General features: G+C 38.1%; 1 protein-coding gene across 13 annotated transcripts in view; it reads right to left on the reverse strand.

The window, feature by feature from the left end:
- Positions 1 to 313: 313 nt before the first annotated feature.
- Positions 314 to 17142, reverse strand: part of NKTR (natural killer cell triggering receptor) — a 37436-nt gene continuing 20607 nt past the window's right edge. For 4 of the 13 annotated variants that reach the window (XM_085539148.1, XM_085539149.1, XM_085539153.1 and 1 more), the window contains 11 exons: positions 15373 to 15402; positions 14389 to 14534; positions 13179 to 13401; positions 12773 to 12928; positions 11478 to 11565; positions 8670 to 8815; positions 5329 to 8259; positions 5018 to 5116; positions 4625 to 4684; positions 3963 to 4061; positions 314 to 2667 (listed from right to left, as the gene is read on the reverse strand). In XM_085539148.1, the coding sequence (XP_085395274.1) occupies positions 2589 to 2667; positions 3963 to 4061; positions 4625 to 4684; positions 5018 to 5116; positions 5329 to 8259; positions 8670 to 8815; positions 11478 to 11565; positions 12773 to 12928; positions 13179 to 13401; positions 14389 to 14534; positions 15373 to 15402 (4057 nt within the window). In that variant the 3' untranslated portion in view covers positions 314 to 2588. Of the gene's footprint in view, positions 2668 to 3962; positions 4062 to 4624; positions 4685 to 5017; positions 5117 to 5328; positions 8260 to 8669; positions 8816 to 11477; positions 11566 to 12772; positions 12929 to 13178; positions 13402 to 14388; positions 14535 to 15372; positions 16656 to 17142 lie in introns of those variants that run through there. The other 9 variants (XM_085539150.1, XM_085539151.1, XM_085539155.1 and 6 more) reach the window with 7 other exon arrangements.

Here is a 17142-nt window from a genome sequence, read left to right on the forward strand (position 1 = left end):
GCACACAGAGATTTCAACACAGATCTGCTAGGTGGAGCTTTTCACTCTTCTCCTCTCAAGGAGAAGAGTATTTTATGTATCTTGAGGCAATGCTGAGGTACCTGGAAGTATCACAGTATTTGTTCCTCCCCTGACTATTAAGCAAACACCCAACAGAGTCTTGTGGAGGAATCATTCCCTGTGTAGGTCAGGAGAAGGAAAGGCAACTTGTAGCCTTGCAACAGACAACTGGATACCAAAACCAAAGGACAATTTTCACTTTCCTGTTTCCCGTAAGCACCAAAGGGTTTTTCCAGATGTAGAGAAAACAGCATTTTCAGATATGTACAAAAGTTTATTTTTATAAACAGCAACTACTTTTGAATAACAAAATTGCAAAAACAGACCAACATTAGAAAACCAGCTCGGTGGTGCATTTTCTGTTTGGAGCACAATTGAACAGGATTCACTAAGTAAAAATACTGCCCTCCAATTCCCTCACATCTCTCCCCCAACCATCTACCAGATGGAATTTCTTCATGAAGCTGGAATCCAAGATATGAAACAGATATTGGTAACACTGCAGTCATTTTGGACAATGGACTGACCGTATTCCTAATTCCCCGCCCTTTCTTGGCTTTAATGATCAATCAATTCAGAACTGAAACGTGACAAAATCCGACTTAAGGGCAATTTTCTTGGCAGAAATGTTGAGTGGCAATCCTTAGATCTGAATCTTTTGTTACAGTTTCAGACCACTGGTGCTATTTTCTATGGAAGGGAAGTAACAAAGGATGTCAAACTATGGAATTGCAATGAACATTATCTTGAGTTAGCAAAGAATTGTTTGTTTCTGACTCTGAAATGGCTGCTACTCCGCTAGAAAGAAATCTGCTAACATAATTACCCGAGTAATGCAATTTGACATTAAATACATTTTTGAGAACCTGACAAACTACTGATTTGGAAGGATTATGTGCACAGTTTTTCATGGAGTTACAGGAGCAGGGAGTGTCTGAGCACAGAGCTTTGGGTCCTCCTGGAAAGGTGGGAAAACAGTGACAAATTCAGGCTCAGGAACCTGTGTACCATTATCATGTGTAGCCCATTGTTACAGTCTTCAGGCTTCCCTTCTAACTCTGTTTTCGAAGGCCAGATTTGGGGTACTCAACCAAAAAACCAATATGAGTTGATGGCTAAGCAAGAAATGTTTACTCTTAATTTTCAAAGCTGTTGGGTCTTGGTAAGATTAAAAACAAGTCATTTTCAATCTTTGAGAATATTCAAGAAAACTAAAGCATCTCAAGATATTACGGAAAGTCAGTAATGAAAGTTATTATAATACAACAGTACTCGTGAGCTCTACTAAAGCTACGTTAGTCTGTTTCTGCACTATGGACCCAATTTTTCAGGGTATGTTTTCTATTTAAAAAACCTGCTTCTTAGTATATAACCTAAACACTGAAAAACATTACAAATGGTTTTATATCTACTCAATCAGAATATTGCAAAAAAATTTATGCTCTTCAGCTGTAAATCTTTTTTTTTCTTTTTCCTTTTGTGAGCCATTTAACTGTAACATGAAGTCATTTTTTGGTATTAAATGTTACTTTGAAGTGCTTTCCATGCTTTTTTCAGGCATACGAGCATTTCTGAAATCATACCACCCTGACAAGATGTAAGTCAGTACCTGCACTCCGACATTCCTATGGCAAAGGGGACACATCTACAGACATTTTGTAAAGGAATCCTTATTTTAAGAAGTGTCCTGAACAAATTCATGATATGCTCAACTGTTCACAACATTTGACTTCAGAACGTGTTGAATTATGCCTAACACTGCAAGATGAATTGAAATGGGGCTGCTTCAAAACACTTCCTTAGCCTCTGTAGAACACCTCTGTTTATCACCAAATTCTCTTCTAAATGCACAAGTGTGGGCAGGCTGGATGTTAAGATCAAAACTCACTCATCACACTTTTGCTCACAATACACTTGTGTGTAATCTCATCCTTTTGAGTGGACTTGAGCAGTATCACAGTACAGAAAGGATTAAGACGGAGTGGCAGTCTGTTTTCATCACCTACCTGTTGTATATCCACCTTCTCAATATAACTCAACGGTCAAACAATACAGCATGGAACCCATCTTCCAGCATTAAAAAAAGCACGTTAACAAACTAGAAATGGCAGCCTTTGTAAGAAGTTTGTCACAGTTTTTCAGTTGCTAGCATATATTTAATGGTAACAGGCAGACTGCCCTAAGGTGTTTATAAACATACCTTAGTAATGATTGCTGCACCAAGAAAGCAGTGTCAGCAAGCTCACTCACGTGCCTTTCATGGCTTGGAAAATCCAATTCAAGGAAATCAAACTGTTTTTTCTGCTTTGTAAAAGTAGCATTTGACATAAAAGAAATGAGCTGAGCTGAAGCTCCTCTCCTCAGGGATACAGTCAGGTGAGCTCACTGCTAAATGGTAAAGGGTCAGTTAGCTCAGGAGACACCCTTCAACTTCACTTCTGATGGCATCAGAACGGTTCTTGTTTTTCTTTCTAAATGCAACACTGATAAACTTATTTAAAATGGTTTCCATTGCCGAAGAAACATTTTCAGCTGTATCTGCTGCTCTCACTGGGACTTCGGTTGTTGGAGTAACTGCGATCACTTTCGCTATCAGAGCCATAAGATCTACAAATAAAAGATTAAAATACCTCAAAATTGCATTTTGAAGTCATAATTCAAAACTGTGTCGCATTAAAAAGATTGGCAAGAGATGCACAGGACAAGAAAACATACATTAAGTATTATATAACAACTGAAATATACATTATGGGACACTCAATTAAAACAGTCATTAACTTCACATGATGAAAACCCAGTGAAAGTCAAAACTGTGTTTGTAACCATAACTTTTCTTCCTTTCTTCAATACAGCTGAGAAATCACCCCCCCCCAAAAAAAAATTAGGTTTTTGTTAGCATTAGTAGCTGACTAAGCAGTATACTCTAACAAATATAGTTTTATTTCTCAGCTGAGATTGTTTTGTGTCCCCTTGCTTTATGCATTGCAATTTGAAGTCCGGAGAAGGGCCTGAGGAATTAGGCCCCACAATAACAACAGGAGTGTGTGTGTGTCTGCAGGACAGAAACAGGTTAAAATGTTCTTATCCAAACCAAGAGATCCGAGCTCAGCACCTGGCCAAGCACCCTGATTGTTTCAGATAAGCCACAAGACGTTCTCAGTTTATACAGTGTTCAAATTATACAGAATAAACATTCCTCACAAATTTTCTAGCCTTGTGCCTGCAAGGAAAGCTTTGTAAGGGCAAGGCAGGCATATCCTAACTAAGCAGTGTTTCTCAGGTCGGCCTGAATTACTGTTGACTTGCAAGGGAAATATTAAAAGGTATGGAATTAATGACTGCTGAACTCTATTCTCTATATAAAGCTCACTTTCCACTCCTGATAGTGGTGAAATATGCTCACCTACACCTATGTTAATTCCCCTGGTCTGAGTAGGATAATTTATCCTAAGCTTACAATGGTGCAAAAGCTGACACAAAAAGCATGCTGGGTTTGCTGGTCAAGTAATTTTTCAAAACATATTCCAGGAAGCTAAAGATTAATTCTGGATAGCACTAATTCTTCCACTTTCTTTGCACACTTTTTTGGTCCATGTTCACAGCCTAGCCAAAAATCATTCGCCAACCAATGAAATGCTTTGCATACTAGGTAGCTTTTAATCCATGACAGGGTACCCAGTTTAAATCCTGAGAGCTAATTCACCGCAGAATTTAAACAAAGCATGTAAGGGAAGCATTATAAAGAAAAATTATGTGCTTATTTTGACCATATGTGGCCATTTATACAATGTGTTTTTATGTTTGGGAAAAAATCCCATCAGCTTTCATTACCTTAACTACATACTTAGTGATTTTTTTTTGGCATAAATAGAGGGTTAAAGCCATGCAAGTAAATAACATACCTGGATCTTCTGTCATAACTTCTAGATCTTCGATAGCTGTCACTCCTTTTACTTCTACTTCGACTTCTGCTATAGTAACTATCATAGGTGTATGACCTACTTTAAAGGGAAAAGAAAGCCATCGTTGATTCAGAGTCACAGGTCTAGAATGCCATTTATGTTGAACATATGTTTTAAAGACATTTATATACAAATAAATGAATTGCTAAATAGAAATTGCTCTTGAAGGATGTGGAAGACGAGATAATACTAAGTTTTCATAGAAGTTTAATGTCAGAATTAAATATCTTCAAAAGAAGAAATGCAGTCTTAAATTTATGAATCTACAAGACTTTGTAAGCATTGAAAAGGTTCTGATTTTTCACTACTAACGGTGCAGGAAGGAAAACAACTTGTTTGTACGTCTGGAAACAAGTAACAATACTATCCTAATTTCTATTTCCAATTTCATTTTAACAAAAAAGGGAGGCATGTTCATCATTATTTATGACATGATTTAGTTATGTTCAAAGTGTCTCATTTACGCTGACTTTGCTTTGGTTGAAGCTGCTACCAAGAGAAGTTTAATTAAAAGAAACACAGACAAAGGTGTATTCTTATACTAAGATACCTTTACAGTAAGCATAGTTATCTTGGAGTTGTTACAGAACTACCATCCATACCTGGATCGGCTGTGGTGACCGTAAGAACTACTTCTGGATCTGCTTCTACTATAGGTTCGACTAAAAACAAACAAAATCAAATCACATTAAGGTAATCAGGAACAAGTGCAGAACAGGGCCCAACAGGGAAAAAGGTGAAGAGAGAGGAGGGGAATTTTGTTTTCCAGAACTCCTTACCCATACTGCTGCACATTAAAGCAAACTGCTTTTTAATAACAGGAAATTTCAAAATATGACCATTCTTACTTGCACTCTTAAGAGGATGCATCAGATTGTATCACACATAACCAAGCCCACTTCCAACACTCTCAGAGATGGAAGCATCAAGAATTCTGGGCATAATTTACTGCTTTGTTAATACACCTCAGTGCTGTCTCCATTAGAGAAACTCACCTTCGACTCTTGTAACTGTGGTAAGAACTACTTCGGCTTCTTGACCGATCTCTGCTGTACCAGCCTCTACTTCTGCTTCTTGTGTAGCTTCTAGACCTGCTTCAGACAATCACAAAATAGAATATAACAAATGAAGAGCAGAAGGAAATGAAAAGCAAGAGCATTTACAAATTTACCCTTAAAACTGAATATATATTCCACATATAATCACTTTTTAAAAGAAAAACTTAAGCTGAGAAAGAAAAGCATGCTTCAGAATACCGGAAACTTTCAAGTTAATGTGGTAGGCTGTGAACACATGAACATTTTACCTGTAAGAATATGTAGAGCTTCGGGATCGACTTCTTGAGTGACTGTACGATTCAGACCGTGTCCGGTGTCTGGATTTAGATTCAGATTTACTTCGAGACCTACTGAGGCTCCTGGATGGACTATTGTCATCTCTACTCGGAGACTCCTCCTCGCTGGAGCTTTCTTGGTTCCTTGGCCTTCGATTTAGTCGTGCTGTCTTCCTAACTTCATCAAACAGAGATCCAGGCCTTACTTTGTTTTTAGCTTTTATTTCAATTCTTAAACCTGCTGGCTTAGCCTCTGGAGCTGAAGCCACATTCTTGACTTCTGTGGCAGTGCTAATTGTAGCTGGCTGCAAATTACCAATACCTTGCAAGGGCTTCCATTTATTATCAACTGAATTGCTTTGTGTATTTTCAGCCATTTCATTCTTCAAACTACAGTCTTTAGCATTAGATGCAGGAACGGAGTTATTTTCTTGCCTTCCTATTTCCTCTTTAATATTAACGAAGTCTGCAATGCTGTTTCCTGGTTTGACAGCATCTTGTTCAGAGGTCTGTAAATCTTTGTTTATAGTAGCACCTAAACTCTGAGGTTTATCAGTGAGAACAACAGGAGACAAAGTGTCCACAACCACCTTCCCTGGCGAGTTACGATCAGGAGTACAAATCTCCATGTTGTCATCTGTCTGAATTACATCCAATCCATTCTGGTTGCTTTCTTCAGCATGCTTAGACTCATTATTGCAAGTAGTCACATTTATTCCTGAGTTTAATATACTGGTTGAAGTGCTTGGATTGATGTTATCTTTATTAGGCTTACTTGGATTTGGTGAGGCATCAGTAGTACTTTTAACTATCAGGTTTTCATCTGCACAAGGCTTTTCACCACTCCCCATTTTGTCTTTGACCATTTCATCCTTTTCACAAGCTTGTTGTTGTTTATCCTTCACACCCCTGGTAAGCTGCTTTTCTTTGTCATCCTTGATAACCGGCTTTTCATTTATATCTTCTTCATCTTCTTCACCAAACTCCAGTGGGGGTTGCCAATGAAACACTTCTTTCCTTTTCTGAACTTTGTGTTTCTTCTCCTTTTTCCCTTTTGATTTTTCTTTTGCTTTTTTGGAATGTGATTTTTTAAGAGTTTTTTTCGACTCATGTTTGTGTTTTTTTGACTTTCCTCTGGTATGTGTTGAGTTAGAATGAGAACTCTCAGATTCAGAAGATGATAATTGTTTGCTCGCCTTCCACGCACTATCAGAATCCAGAACGCCTTCTGAGGAATTGGATTTTGTTTTTCTCCTTTTGGTAACACTAAGTTCTGTATCAGATCCTGATGTGGCCTCTCCTTCCTCTTTATCAGATGAGGGTCTGGAATCTCCCCTACCACGATGAACCCCTCCCCTTTCCGAGTTTGATTCAGAGTCCCATTTACTACATGAATAGGATTTTTGTTTACTTTTTGCACCACCTCTAGGCTGCTCAGAAGATTGCTCTTTAACCACTTTCTTTTTAGAATGATCAGCATCCCATTCACACTTGGATTTCTCCTCCCCTCTCATGGAATGGAAGGTATTTTTATCATGTTGCTGAGCATCACCTTCTAATTGAAAATGGCCTTCCTTTTCTTGGGCTCCCTTCACTTTACCAGAACGCTCACTGTCAGTAGAGAAGTCTGAAGATGATAAACTGTCACTCTCTTTCACTCCTTGAGAAGATTCATCATAGTCTTTTGTACCCTTATAAGGAAGGGTACTTTCTGAGCTTGTTTCTTGCCTCACTTTAAGAGAACGAGTGTTCTGATCACCTGATGAAGATTTTCTTTTGCTTCTGTGTCTATCATCATCACTAAGTGAAAAATAAGATGTTGACTCACTAAACCCTGACCTGTCACTGCGGTATTTGTTCACTGATGGTGATCTGCCAGAAGAATGAGACTTTGTCCTTGAGCTAGACAGACTTCTTGATCTTGTGTAAGATCTTGAGTATGACCTACTTCGAGAGGACCTGCTTCTTGATCTCTGCCAACTATCTGAGCTTTTATCACTATGATATTTGGAATAGCCGCTTCGATCGCTATCAGAACTCCCCTGTTGCTTTTGATATGAAGAAGTGTTAGCCTCCTTAACAACTACTAAATTATAATTAGTTTGGGGGGGGATTAAATGAGTTGCTTTAGCTTTCATTTCCTGAATTCGCTCATAAGATGGCTTCCATGGTTTTTGTCCAGGCTTCCACCTTGAAGGTGGAGGACTATCACTTAAGGGTATGACAGGGAGGCTCTCTGGGACAACTGGTGGGATGACGACTTTATCACTTGGTAGTATAACTGCTCTGACAGGGTCAGCAGGCTTGTTCAACTTATTTTCATTTAATCGCGTTGAAATATTTCGTGGAGAACTGGAAACAGTCTTTTGATGCCTATGGTTTGAACTTGATCTTGACCTACTTCGAGAACGTGACGATTTAGAGACTGATCTTGATCTGGAACTTATTTGGGAATAAGACCTTGACTTAGACCTAGACCTAGATCTGGACCTGGACCTGGATCTGGACCTGTAGTATGACCGACTCTCTCTGCTTGAGAAGGTTGATGAACTCTGGTCTTCCTTATCAGATTTAGACCAGTCTCTTCTGGATGAACGTCTAGAAGACAATGAAGAGGAACGAGATTTCCTCTCACGATCACAAGACGATTTCTTCTTCCTGAATGAACGTGAAAATTCTACCTCTGATGAAGCTGATGCTTTCTTTTTTTTTGCTTGCTTATGCTTCTTGAAATGCTTCTGCTTTTTAGACTTCTTTTTATGTTTCACTTTCTTTTTTCTGTGCTTTTTGTGGTGGCTGGAGTATCTCACAGTACTTAGATCAGAATAGCCATTATGTGACCAAGATCTTGATCTCCGCGATGCACTTCTTTCATCCCATCTGCTTGTACATGGGTCACTTAACCTGAAAAAAACAAGCAAACACCACATTAAGTGAAAATTCTTTAAAACATTTGTTTCACCCCCATCCCTGCCCTGAGGCAATTAATGAAGCTCAAGAACTGTAAAAATTCCTGCACTTGCTATTAGAAAACTGAATTTTGAATTGTTCCAATTGCTCCAGCAGAAAAAATCATTCTACGACACTACGCCTTTTCAGCATGCGTTCATCTGGTGCTACATCTCTGAACCAGAAAGGCTTTAAGAAAGATATCATTTCAATTCAGAACTGAAGAAACAGAAAGATGCCAAATACAAAGATATTTTTACAAATTTCTCTAAGTCTAAAAAGAATGACATGGAACATCTACATGATCAATGAATTTGTGTTTACAAAAAAAAGAAGACATCCTGTATTTGTGTCAAGGGTCTTACTTATCGCCTTTACTCCACTTCTCTCCACTAGGTGGTCTATATGTTCGTAATCTCTGCATTTCCTCCTTCCAGTGAGGTGGAGTCTCACTGCTCTCATCATCATCAGATTCAGAACACGACCGTGATCGAGGCGGGGTGTGATAACGCTACAAAAGCAAAGAAAAGTCATTCAAGAATACATCTGCCTTTAAAGAAGACTGGATAATACATAACTATATGGTGCCTCTCCTACAGATTTTGCATGTACCTTCGTAACACAGACCAGGTGATGTTATTCTCAAACTGTCACGAAGAACACAAATTGTGAATTCCCCACCCAAAATATCCACTTTGGGCACTCATATATCTGACATGTGAGACCAGATTACGTAGTTTACTGTATTTTCATTCTCTGAAGGCATTTCTCAAAGCTTGTGCAGGATGGTTTTTGGTTGTTTGTTTTTTTAAACATAAAAGGAAGAATTTAGGAAGAAGTCAAATTCCCTTTATGGAGCATCATAATTACTGCAGATAACCAAACTTCTGTTTTTCCCCATGATACTAAAGAACAGACATTTCAGTTAACAGACACTGAACTTCCTATAAGCATTAAGATGAGCTGTATTTCAAAAGTCACTGCTGTTCAGCCCTTCAGGAATGGGCAGCCAGGTTAAAATCCTACAAGCAAAAAATCTTTAATAAAAGCTCAATGAAGCTTCATGCTAAAAATCATGCTTAGAGACAACACTCAAATGAGCAACAAGAGCTTTTCCTGCAGCAGCAGCAAAGTGCTCATAATTTTGCTAACTCATTATTTTCCATTACCCAGTAGGATACACACTCAAGTAACTCATATGAGGAAATTAGACGCTCCTCAACTCAATTAACAAGGAAGAAAAACTTCTGGGTTTTACTCAATTATTTTGAGCCACTAGTCAAGCCAACACTATGTGGAAACAAACAAACAAACAAACACCAGCTTGTCCAGCAGTATAAAAGGAGAAAGATAAATGTATTGGTATACATAAAATTCAGATAACTTCAGGCAGAACTCTTAAGACTTTTTCTCTTCATGTAAGAAAACAAGGAGCATCTGTCACGGAGACCTGGAGATTCCCTGCCCTTTCTTCTGAAGCAATGACTGCTTGGGAACAAAAAAAAAGAGGTGTTGTTCCCCCTTCAGAGCCTAAGAGAATTCAAAACTACAAATGAAGACCTTGAGTAGTTGGCTGTAGAGAGAAAGCTAAATTAACTACTAGAGGCAGCAGAAAATGTGTTCTTCTAACCGCTAGGTTTAAATTATTTCTGATATTATTTATTATTTCCACTCTTAATTTTCCTAAGAGGATGCCAAAATTAGGAAAAAAAAAGACACAGGCACCCAAGTTCCTGGCAAAAGCCAATTCTACTCAGTGCTGTGTTAGTTTTCCAGAAATCTGTTTACATAAATATTTCAAAACATTGTATTTCAAAGGTTTCCTTTAATGGATATCACAAGGGCCAGATAAAAATGAAAGTTGTCAGATGCATCAAGGACAACAGCTATCAGATTTAATGTCAAGGCTGGCAAATAAGGGAATAAGAGGCACTCAGCTGCAGCCCAAACACTGCAATACCTTGTTTTATCTTAAACCACCAGCCAATAATTCTGGGGTTTAAAATGTTTGCATCACAAGGATGCAAAGCTAAAATAGATATTCCTCAAATGCAGTGGTTGTGACAGAAGAAAAATCATATTCAAGGGAGTCTTGGTTAAGATCATCCTTGTGAAGTGCCTTCAGCTAGATAGGTAGATTAATCATCATATATCTATATTTAAGGACATTCACTGAATGACCAAATGCACATTTAGGAAAGGTGGTTTTATTTTCTCTCCCTTTTCTATTGACTGAAAAACAACAGTGTTTTGGGCCTGCAATTTAGGTTATTAAAGAAGAGACAAGAAAAACTTTTTTTAAGAGCAGTGGCTCTGATACAAAAGCCTTGAGGTTACCAGAGCATTGAAGCAGGAAGACAATCTACATTAACAGTGACAGTCTTCACAGAAGAAGGCAGAAAAAAAATGCACCAAGCCTGTATATTTGTAAAAAGCTTTCTCTACTAGCATTGCAAAAAAGTAACTTCTTGCTTATCAGTGTTATCTGTGAAACAACATGGACTTCAGCTAAGGCACCTGAGCTGATGAAATCTGACAAGCTACATTAAGTAGCATAAAAAAAAGGAAAGAAGGAAAGAAACAAGAGATATACTTCAAATGTCAAAAAGCAGAACTAACAGATTAAGTGGTCCTGCCAATGCTGCCAGCAGTACCGTTGCTTCCCAGCAGTGTATGCACAATCATCAGAACACATATCAGAAAGGGCTGTGTATACATCAGACACCATAGAAGAGCCTTTTCTTTGGTTCTGCTCCAGCCCCAGTGTTTCACAGATACAGTGAGGAAATCCAAGGGGATGAGAGTGCGAGCCCGTGTCACTTCTCAATGCATCAGATCTTGTGGCTCACCCAGGATGAATCTTTGCTGAATTAATTTCAGTCTTCAGAAATAAGTAATTTTCCTTCCTTTGAAGCATTTTTATGTTCAAAACTTCCTGTGAGTATGGATTTGTTTTCCCAAACAATGTTTATGCAAAAGGACATTAATAAAACGGATGGGGAAAAGGCATTGTACAATGAAGTACTTAACAAACAATATTTCTAACTTCTAAGCTTGAATCTACAGCATATCAACAACAGTAACAACATCACACAGAGCCTTAAAGGAAATTCAAAGTTCAAGGCCAGAGAAAATACTCAGGATGAGAGGAAAGAAAAAAGAAAATCACATACTATTGTGCCTCTTCCTTTAATTTTTCGTCCAGATTTAGACACTGATGGTTTCTGGTCAGTTAGAACTGGAGTAGCATCAAGAAGCTTCCTACATAAATTAACAAAAGACGAGCTTACACAAATAAACACACACATAACAATTTTAACTTCAACCTAAAGCTTATTGTGAAGTTAATCATGCAAAATATCTTAATGGTCTACTTTGATAGTGTAGAACTAAGAATTTAGTGAATGATATTCCAAGAAGTCAGCCATGCACAGACCTGCAGAGAAAGGCAAACCACCAGATAACCAGAGAAAGGCACACTGGTTTTCAGCCAGCTCAGCAGATCTGATTTCCTTTCCTGATAAATAAATTCTAATGATGAACTTGCAAAGTACCCCGATAGAGTGGATTTTCTCAAGAGGCTAACTTGTGTTTGGTCAATAAATTGTTAAGAAGACACAGAAAGAACAGCTTCAGGATCTTGGCTATTACACAACAATGTCTCAGCACAGGGAATGGCAGTTCATGACAATCCACAAGTTCTGAAGCCCTGTTTCCTTCCCCTGCAACAAGAGGTAATTCAGCACTCCTTTTTACAGAGGTTGTGCAACATCCTCTACAGAAGCAGATAAGGCTTTGAAGACACGTGTAGCACTTCAAGAAGCTTATAAGAGACTATATAATTAACAGAATTTGAAGAAAAAAAAACAACAACCACAAATTGATTAAATTTTAGATACATCCAGGATTGTGCCCATATAAATTCAAAAGTGAAGAAATTCAGGAGAAAAAATTGCAATTTATCAGGCGTGCTAAACAGAAAGTAAGTTGTGAACAAAGGACTGTCTCCTGCTCTCTAAATTAGAGACTGCTTCTAAGACTCTGTTTCACTGATCCAGCACCAAATTTTCTCCCTTTAGTCTATGAAGCTGAGAAATCACTTCTCCCATTCAAGTTTGCCCAGCAAGGAGATATTTGCTGTGTTTTTTGTTGCAAAATTTCCTCTAGGATTAGTGAACAATGTATGCATTGTGTGTAATTGAGTTTAAGGTCATGATATGCATGATCCTTATGGTTCAATGAAATGAATTCATGAGATTTCACTGAAAAAGAAAACCCACAAAAACAAACCACTCTGAAAAGAAACTGCCAAAGAAATACCGAAAGTAGGGTACTTAAAGTACCTCGCTTAGAAATGCTGACACTACACCCATTATTTGCCATGAGTTCTGCAAATACATCTTTAGTGGCAAGGTACAGAATTTCCAGCAAGAAAGCCAACATAAAGAGAAAATGCAATGCTCCTTACGGTTCAGGTTCTGTATTGACAACAGGCACATCTCTTCTCAGCAGAAATCTATTTTCAGGCACTGGGGGAATTTCTTCAGGACGTACCACAGGTTTATCCCTCTTTGTGCTGACATCCACTGCTTTTTCTGTTACATCGCTCTTGTCAGAAAGGCTGCTAAGAGGAAAAAAATGAGGTTAAAATTCAGAATCAACTGACAAACCCAACTTTCCAAAGCAAATTCCCCAAATAAGCCCTCTTGATGAAACGAGCTATCAGATGACTTCAAACTCATTTTATGCTGAAGGAAGGATGGAGTCTAAACTTACAGAATAAAAGAACCGTCTTATTAATTGCGTGAGTACTTCACGAAAAAGGAAAGTTTCTCAAATTTCTCTGAAATTCTTAAATTTAAGAAACTAGTCACCATCTTTGGTTTGGGGCTCGTTTGCTTCTCAGATCCTCCTTCTTCCTCTCTTCCTTCCTCCGTTTTCTTGACTGCTTGGTTTTAGCTCTTCTTTTACGCTTTCTTCTTCTGCTTCTTTCATCTTCAGCTTCACTTTCAGATGAAGTTTCTGAGGGGTCTGATCCACTGGATGAGGAGTCTGAAGCTTCTGAATCAGAACAGACTTTCTTCTTCTTCTCCAAAGCTTAGAAACAGATATGTCAAATTGACAGTGTGTATACACATACAGAAGGTATACAACTTCATATATGTAAAAACACGTACTTCTCCTGGAGCTCAGTATGTAAACCTTCCACAGTGAGGTTTGCTAAAGAACAATTACATGGATTCTATTGCGTCCAGCATAAAGCACTATCAATAAGATCGCATTTTATTTCAGTAAGAATGGTTGTAAAAAATATCCCTTCATTTGCTATCAACTATAAGGATTTCTATGCACAACTTCTGCCATGCAAGGCGCATCACTGAAAAGCCAAAGCACTTTAAAGGCATACACTGGAGGTCTGTAAGTGAAGTTAACATTCAGACGTTGGGGAGTTGGAACAGATAACCTTTAAAGGTCGCTTCCAACTCTAAGGATTCTATGATCCTATGTTACATGTTTTGGTATCTTCTTCTTTCTGTGTCTCTACAGGACAAAAAAACACCCCAGTACCCTTGAAGAAACACAAAACTGATGTGAAAAAACAACAATCTTATCTCAAAACAATCCACACCTCACAACAATTGCCTATAGACATACCTAAGATAGCTTATTTCCTATGAATTCTCATGAAAATCACATAGACTTCCTTTACAGAGATGTTAACGTTAAAATAAGCCTTCAGAAACAGTACAAAATACCCATCAAGAAAAGCTGCTGATTGGACAACAATCTTTCAAGCTCTGAAAAATAACTTCTAATTGCTTTTTGAGTTTACAATATTAACCACAAAGATTAATTAAGGAGAAGAGGAAGCAGACATGCAAGTTCTAAGGCACAAAGGTTGGGATCAGAGAACCTCCTTTCCCGTGCCTTGCTCGCCTTCTCAAACCTCTACATTTTGAAGACTTGTTAGAAGCCAAATTAAGAGTTGATAGATTCACCATAGTGATTTCTAGATGCAGGCATACTTTTTGGGCTCTGTAAACAACATCAACGTTCAATTAACTTCAGCTTAAGTTTGCTTACCATCTTTTGCTGGTTTTGTAACAAGCACCCCGCAGTCAATAATTCGTACATCTGCATAGGGTCTACTGGCAGTATCAGTTTTCAGATTCTCTATTTGTTCTATTACTTCAAAACCAGAAATAACCAGTCCAAAGACAACGTGCACGCTGCAGAAATAAAACAGTTGGGAAGTACAAGCGTTTCTATATTGCTGTAAGCTTTTTCCAATGAATTTCAGAGTTAAAAAGTCAAGCGGAAACATTCAGCTTCATTGGGCTCATCTGACTCTTAAAAATATTACATTTAAAAATAAGGTTCTTTAAAATTACTTTTACATTGACAAAAATGCTAAGATTTCAATGTGACATGATCAGGTCTGTTCAGCTTCAACTTGATACCATCTTACTCTCTTCTAATGGGCACCGTGAACAGGTCATCTCATTTCTAACTGAGCCTTCTATTTTTGAAATGCTGAGCTCCAGGCAGACGAAATAAAGATGGTCACAAATTGCTGCTTTCCCCAGAGGTGAAGCATTTATAGGTCTATGCAAACTCAGCATGCAAGTTCTCACTAACACTGAAGGCACAGTCACAATTAATGAATCTCTAATTCCGTTCTACCATTCCACATTTCTTTTTCCTTCCTCCAATTACCCTGTAACTTTTACTTCCAGGAACTAATCTATTTCAGAGATAAAACATGTCAAAAATAAAAGGACTATTCTACTACATTAAACTGGACATTTCAACTTGATTTTTGGGCTAAGGGCAGCAACAAGGTTTAAATAAATGAATATGGAAGGTTTCAGGCCTTCCAAGCTTTAGGAAATAAGCTGTAATTTGGGTTTTTTATAGAACTCAAGCTTCAGTTTTCCATCTCCTTCTGCTTCATAACTGCAGAACTAAGAATTTGTTTTCCCACTGTTCTCAAATTCAATGTAATGTGTGAAGACTCATCAATAATCTCAACTTTATCCATCACTGAAGAAACAGAAGGATTCTTACCCGTCAAGATGAGGAGCAGGTTTTGTTGTTCTGTTTGACAAACAGCAAGATGGTAAGATGGTAAAATAAAAATCAAGGATTCAGATGAAGTAAGAGCAGAATGGCACAGGAAAAAAAAACAAAAAAGGTGAAGGTAAGACAAAAACAGTGATAAAATCCAGTTACATACATGGAATTAAAACACCAATTAAAGCAGCTTACAGACACAGGCACTTTTTTCATCTTCTACATCAAAATTTGTTTGAAGTTTAGCTAACTGTGCATACTTGAAAGTTGTACCAAAAACCATTTTATGCATGCAACAAAAAATATCCAAGTCTCTTTATAAATACACAATTAAATATAACTAACACCTTTAATCAGAGAGAAGATACAACTTGGAAGTAAATACTGGGCAACTAATGAAGTTTACGTGTTTCTGGAGTTGGTTCTATTTAAGAAGGAAATGGGAAAACAGAGTTATCATATGTGATAGATTCTTTGCTTTTGCTTTTCTTTCCTCTATGACTTTCCACCTACTTGACTGGCCGCATGACTCCAAATACAAAGCAGCCCTATCTTTAACTGTCAGGACTGTAGCATTTCAGCTGATGATTTTCAGGCTTCCCAAAAGAAACAGCAGCACAGTGCAAGCAGACATAACGTGGTACCCTGCAGTTTACTTGTGTGATACATTCAGACTTGCTCCCTGTTTTTCAGGTTCCCACTGTTTAATTTAACTGTTTCTAGCCTGAAGGGGAAAGGGAATTGCATTACATTTTGTGCATTCTCCTAATAGGCACTGGAGGCAGCTATGCTAAACTTCCAGGCTGGATTTAGATTGGAATATTCAAGGCTGTGCAGCTGTAAAGATATCTTAAGATTCAACTTTTTGATAGTAACTCTATGACTTGGTACCTCTCTATACACTAAAAAGGAAAGCAAATTACTTCATCAGAACAATTTGTATCTGAAATTCTGGTTTGAAACTATTCGCCTCCTCCCTTCCCCAGGCACTGCCTCGTCTTTCTAGCTTCCCTCCACTGTATTACTCTCCCCCAGAGATAAAATATCACATTTACAGTAACGCAGACCTGGTACAACGACGTCAGGCTTTCTCTGCTATCATAAAATAGTGTTCAAGCACATGGCTGCACTCTACTTTTAACTATAAGCTGATGAGACACTGCAGTGCTGGAATACATGCAAAGGGTGGAAGTGCCCATCAGAAGTGCTTACACTCTGATTTCTTTAGGCTCCAAACACCAACCAGACCTTCTGTAACCCTAATATTACAGAGAACCCCTTTAGGTTATATGCAGGGAAAGAGATGCTATCAAGCCATTTCATTTCTCAGCAGTAGGGGCGTTCCTTGTTTCTCCCTCACTAATTCTGCATCTTGCTGCAAAATGAAACATTCTCACAGCTTTGGAAGTTCTATCAGTGAAGTTAACTGCATTAATGACCTGCTGTTAAGTGAACATCGTAAGCAGGCATCATTATAAAGCGGAGTTTAAAGTAGTGCTAGAAGTGGGTTACTTCAATGTAAATGAAAGTAAATGAGACTCAGCATTTAGAATCAGCTACAGAAAGCAATGAGTTCAGACACCCCTGATATGAATGCTGGAGCACCGTGCTCCTGCCATGCTGCAACAGCACTTGGAGACCAATAGAGTGAACTATTTAAGCATCAACTGCCTTTAGACTAGTCCTTGATAAACAGGGAAACTGAGAGCTGGTTATTAGTAAAGCCACTTAGCTTTTCATTGTGCTGATATAGAAAAAGTGGGC

This window comes from Coturnix japonica, chromosome 2 (genome assembly GCF_054131305.1).
Source record: "Coturnix japonica strain WE chromosome 2, WE-NBRP24, whole genome shotgun sequence".
NCBI classification, from domain to species: Eukaryota; Metazoa; Chordata; class Aves; order Galliformes; family Phasianidae; genus Coturnix; species Coturnix japonica.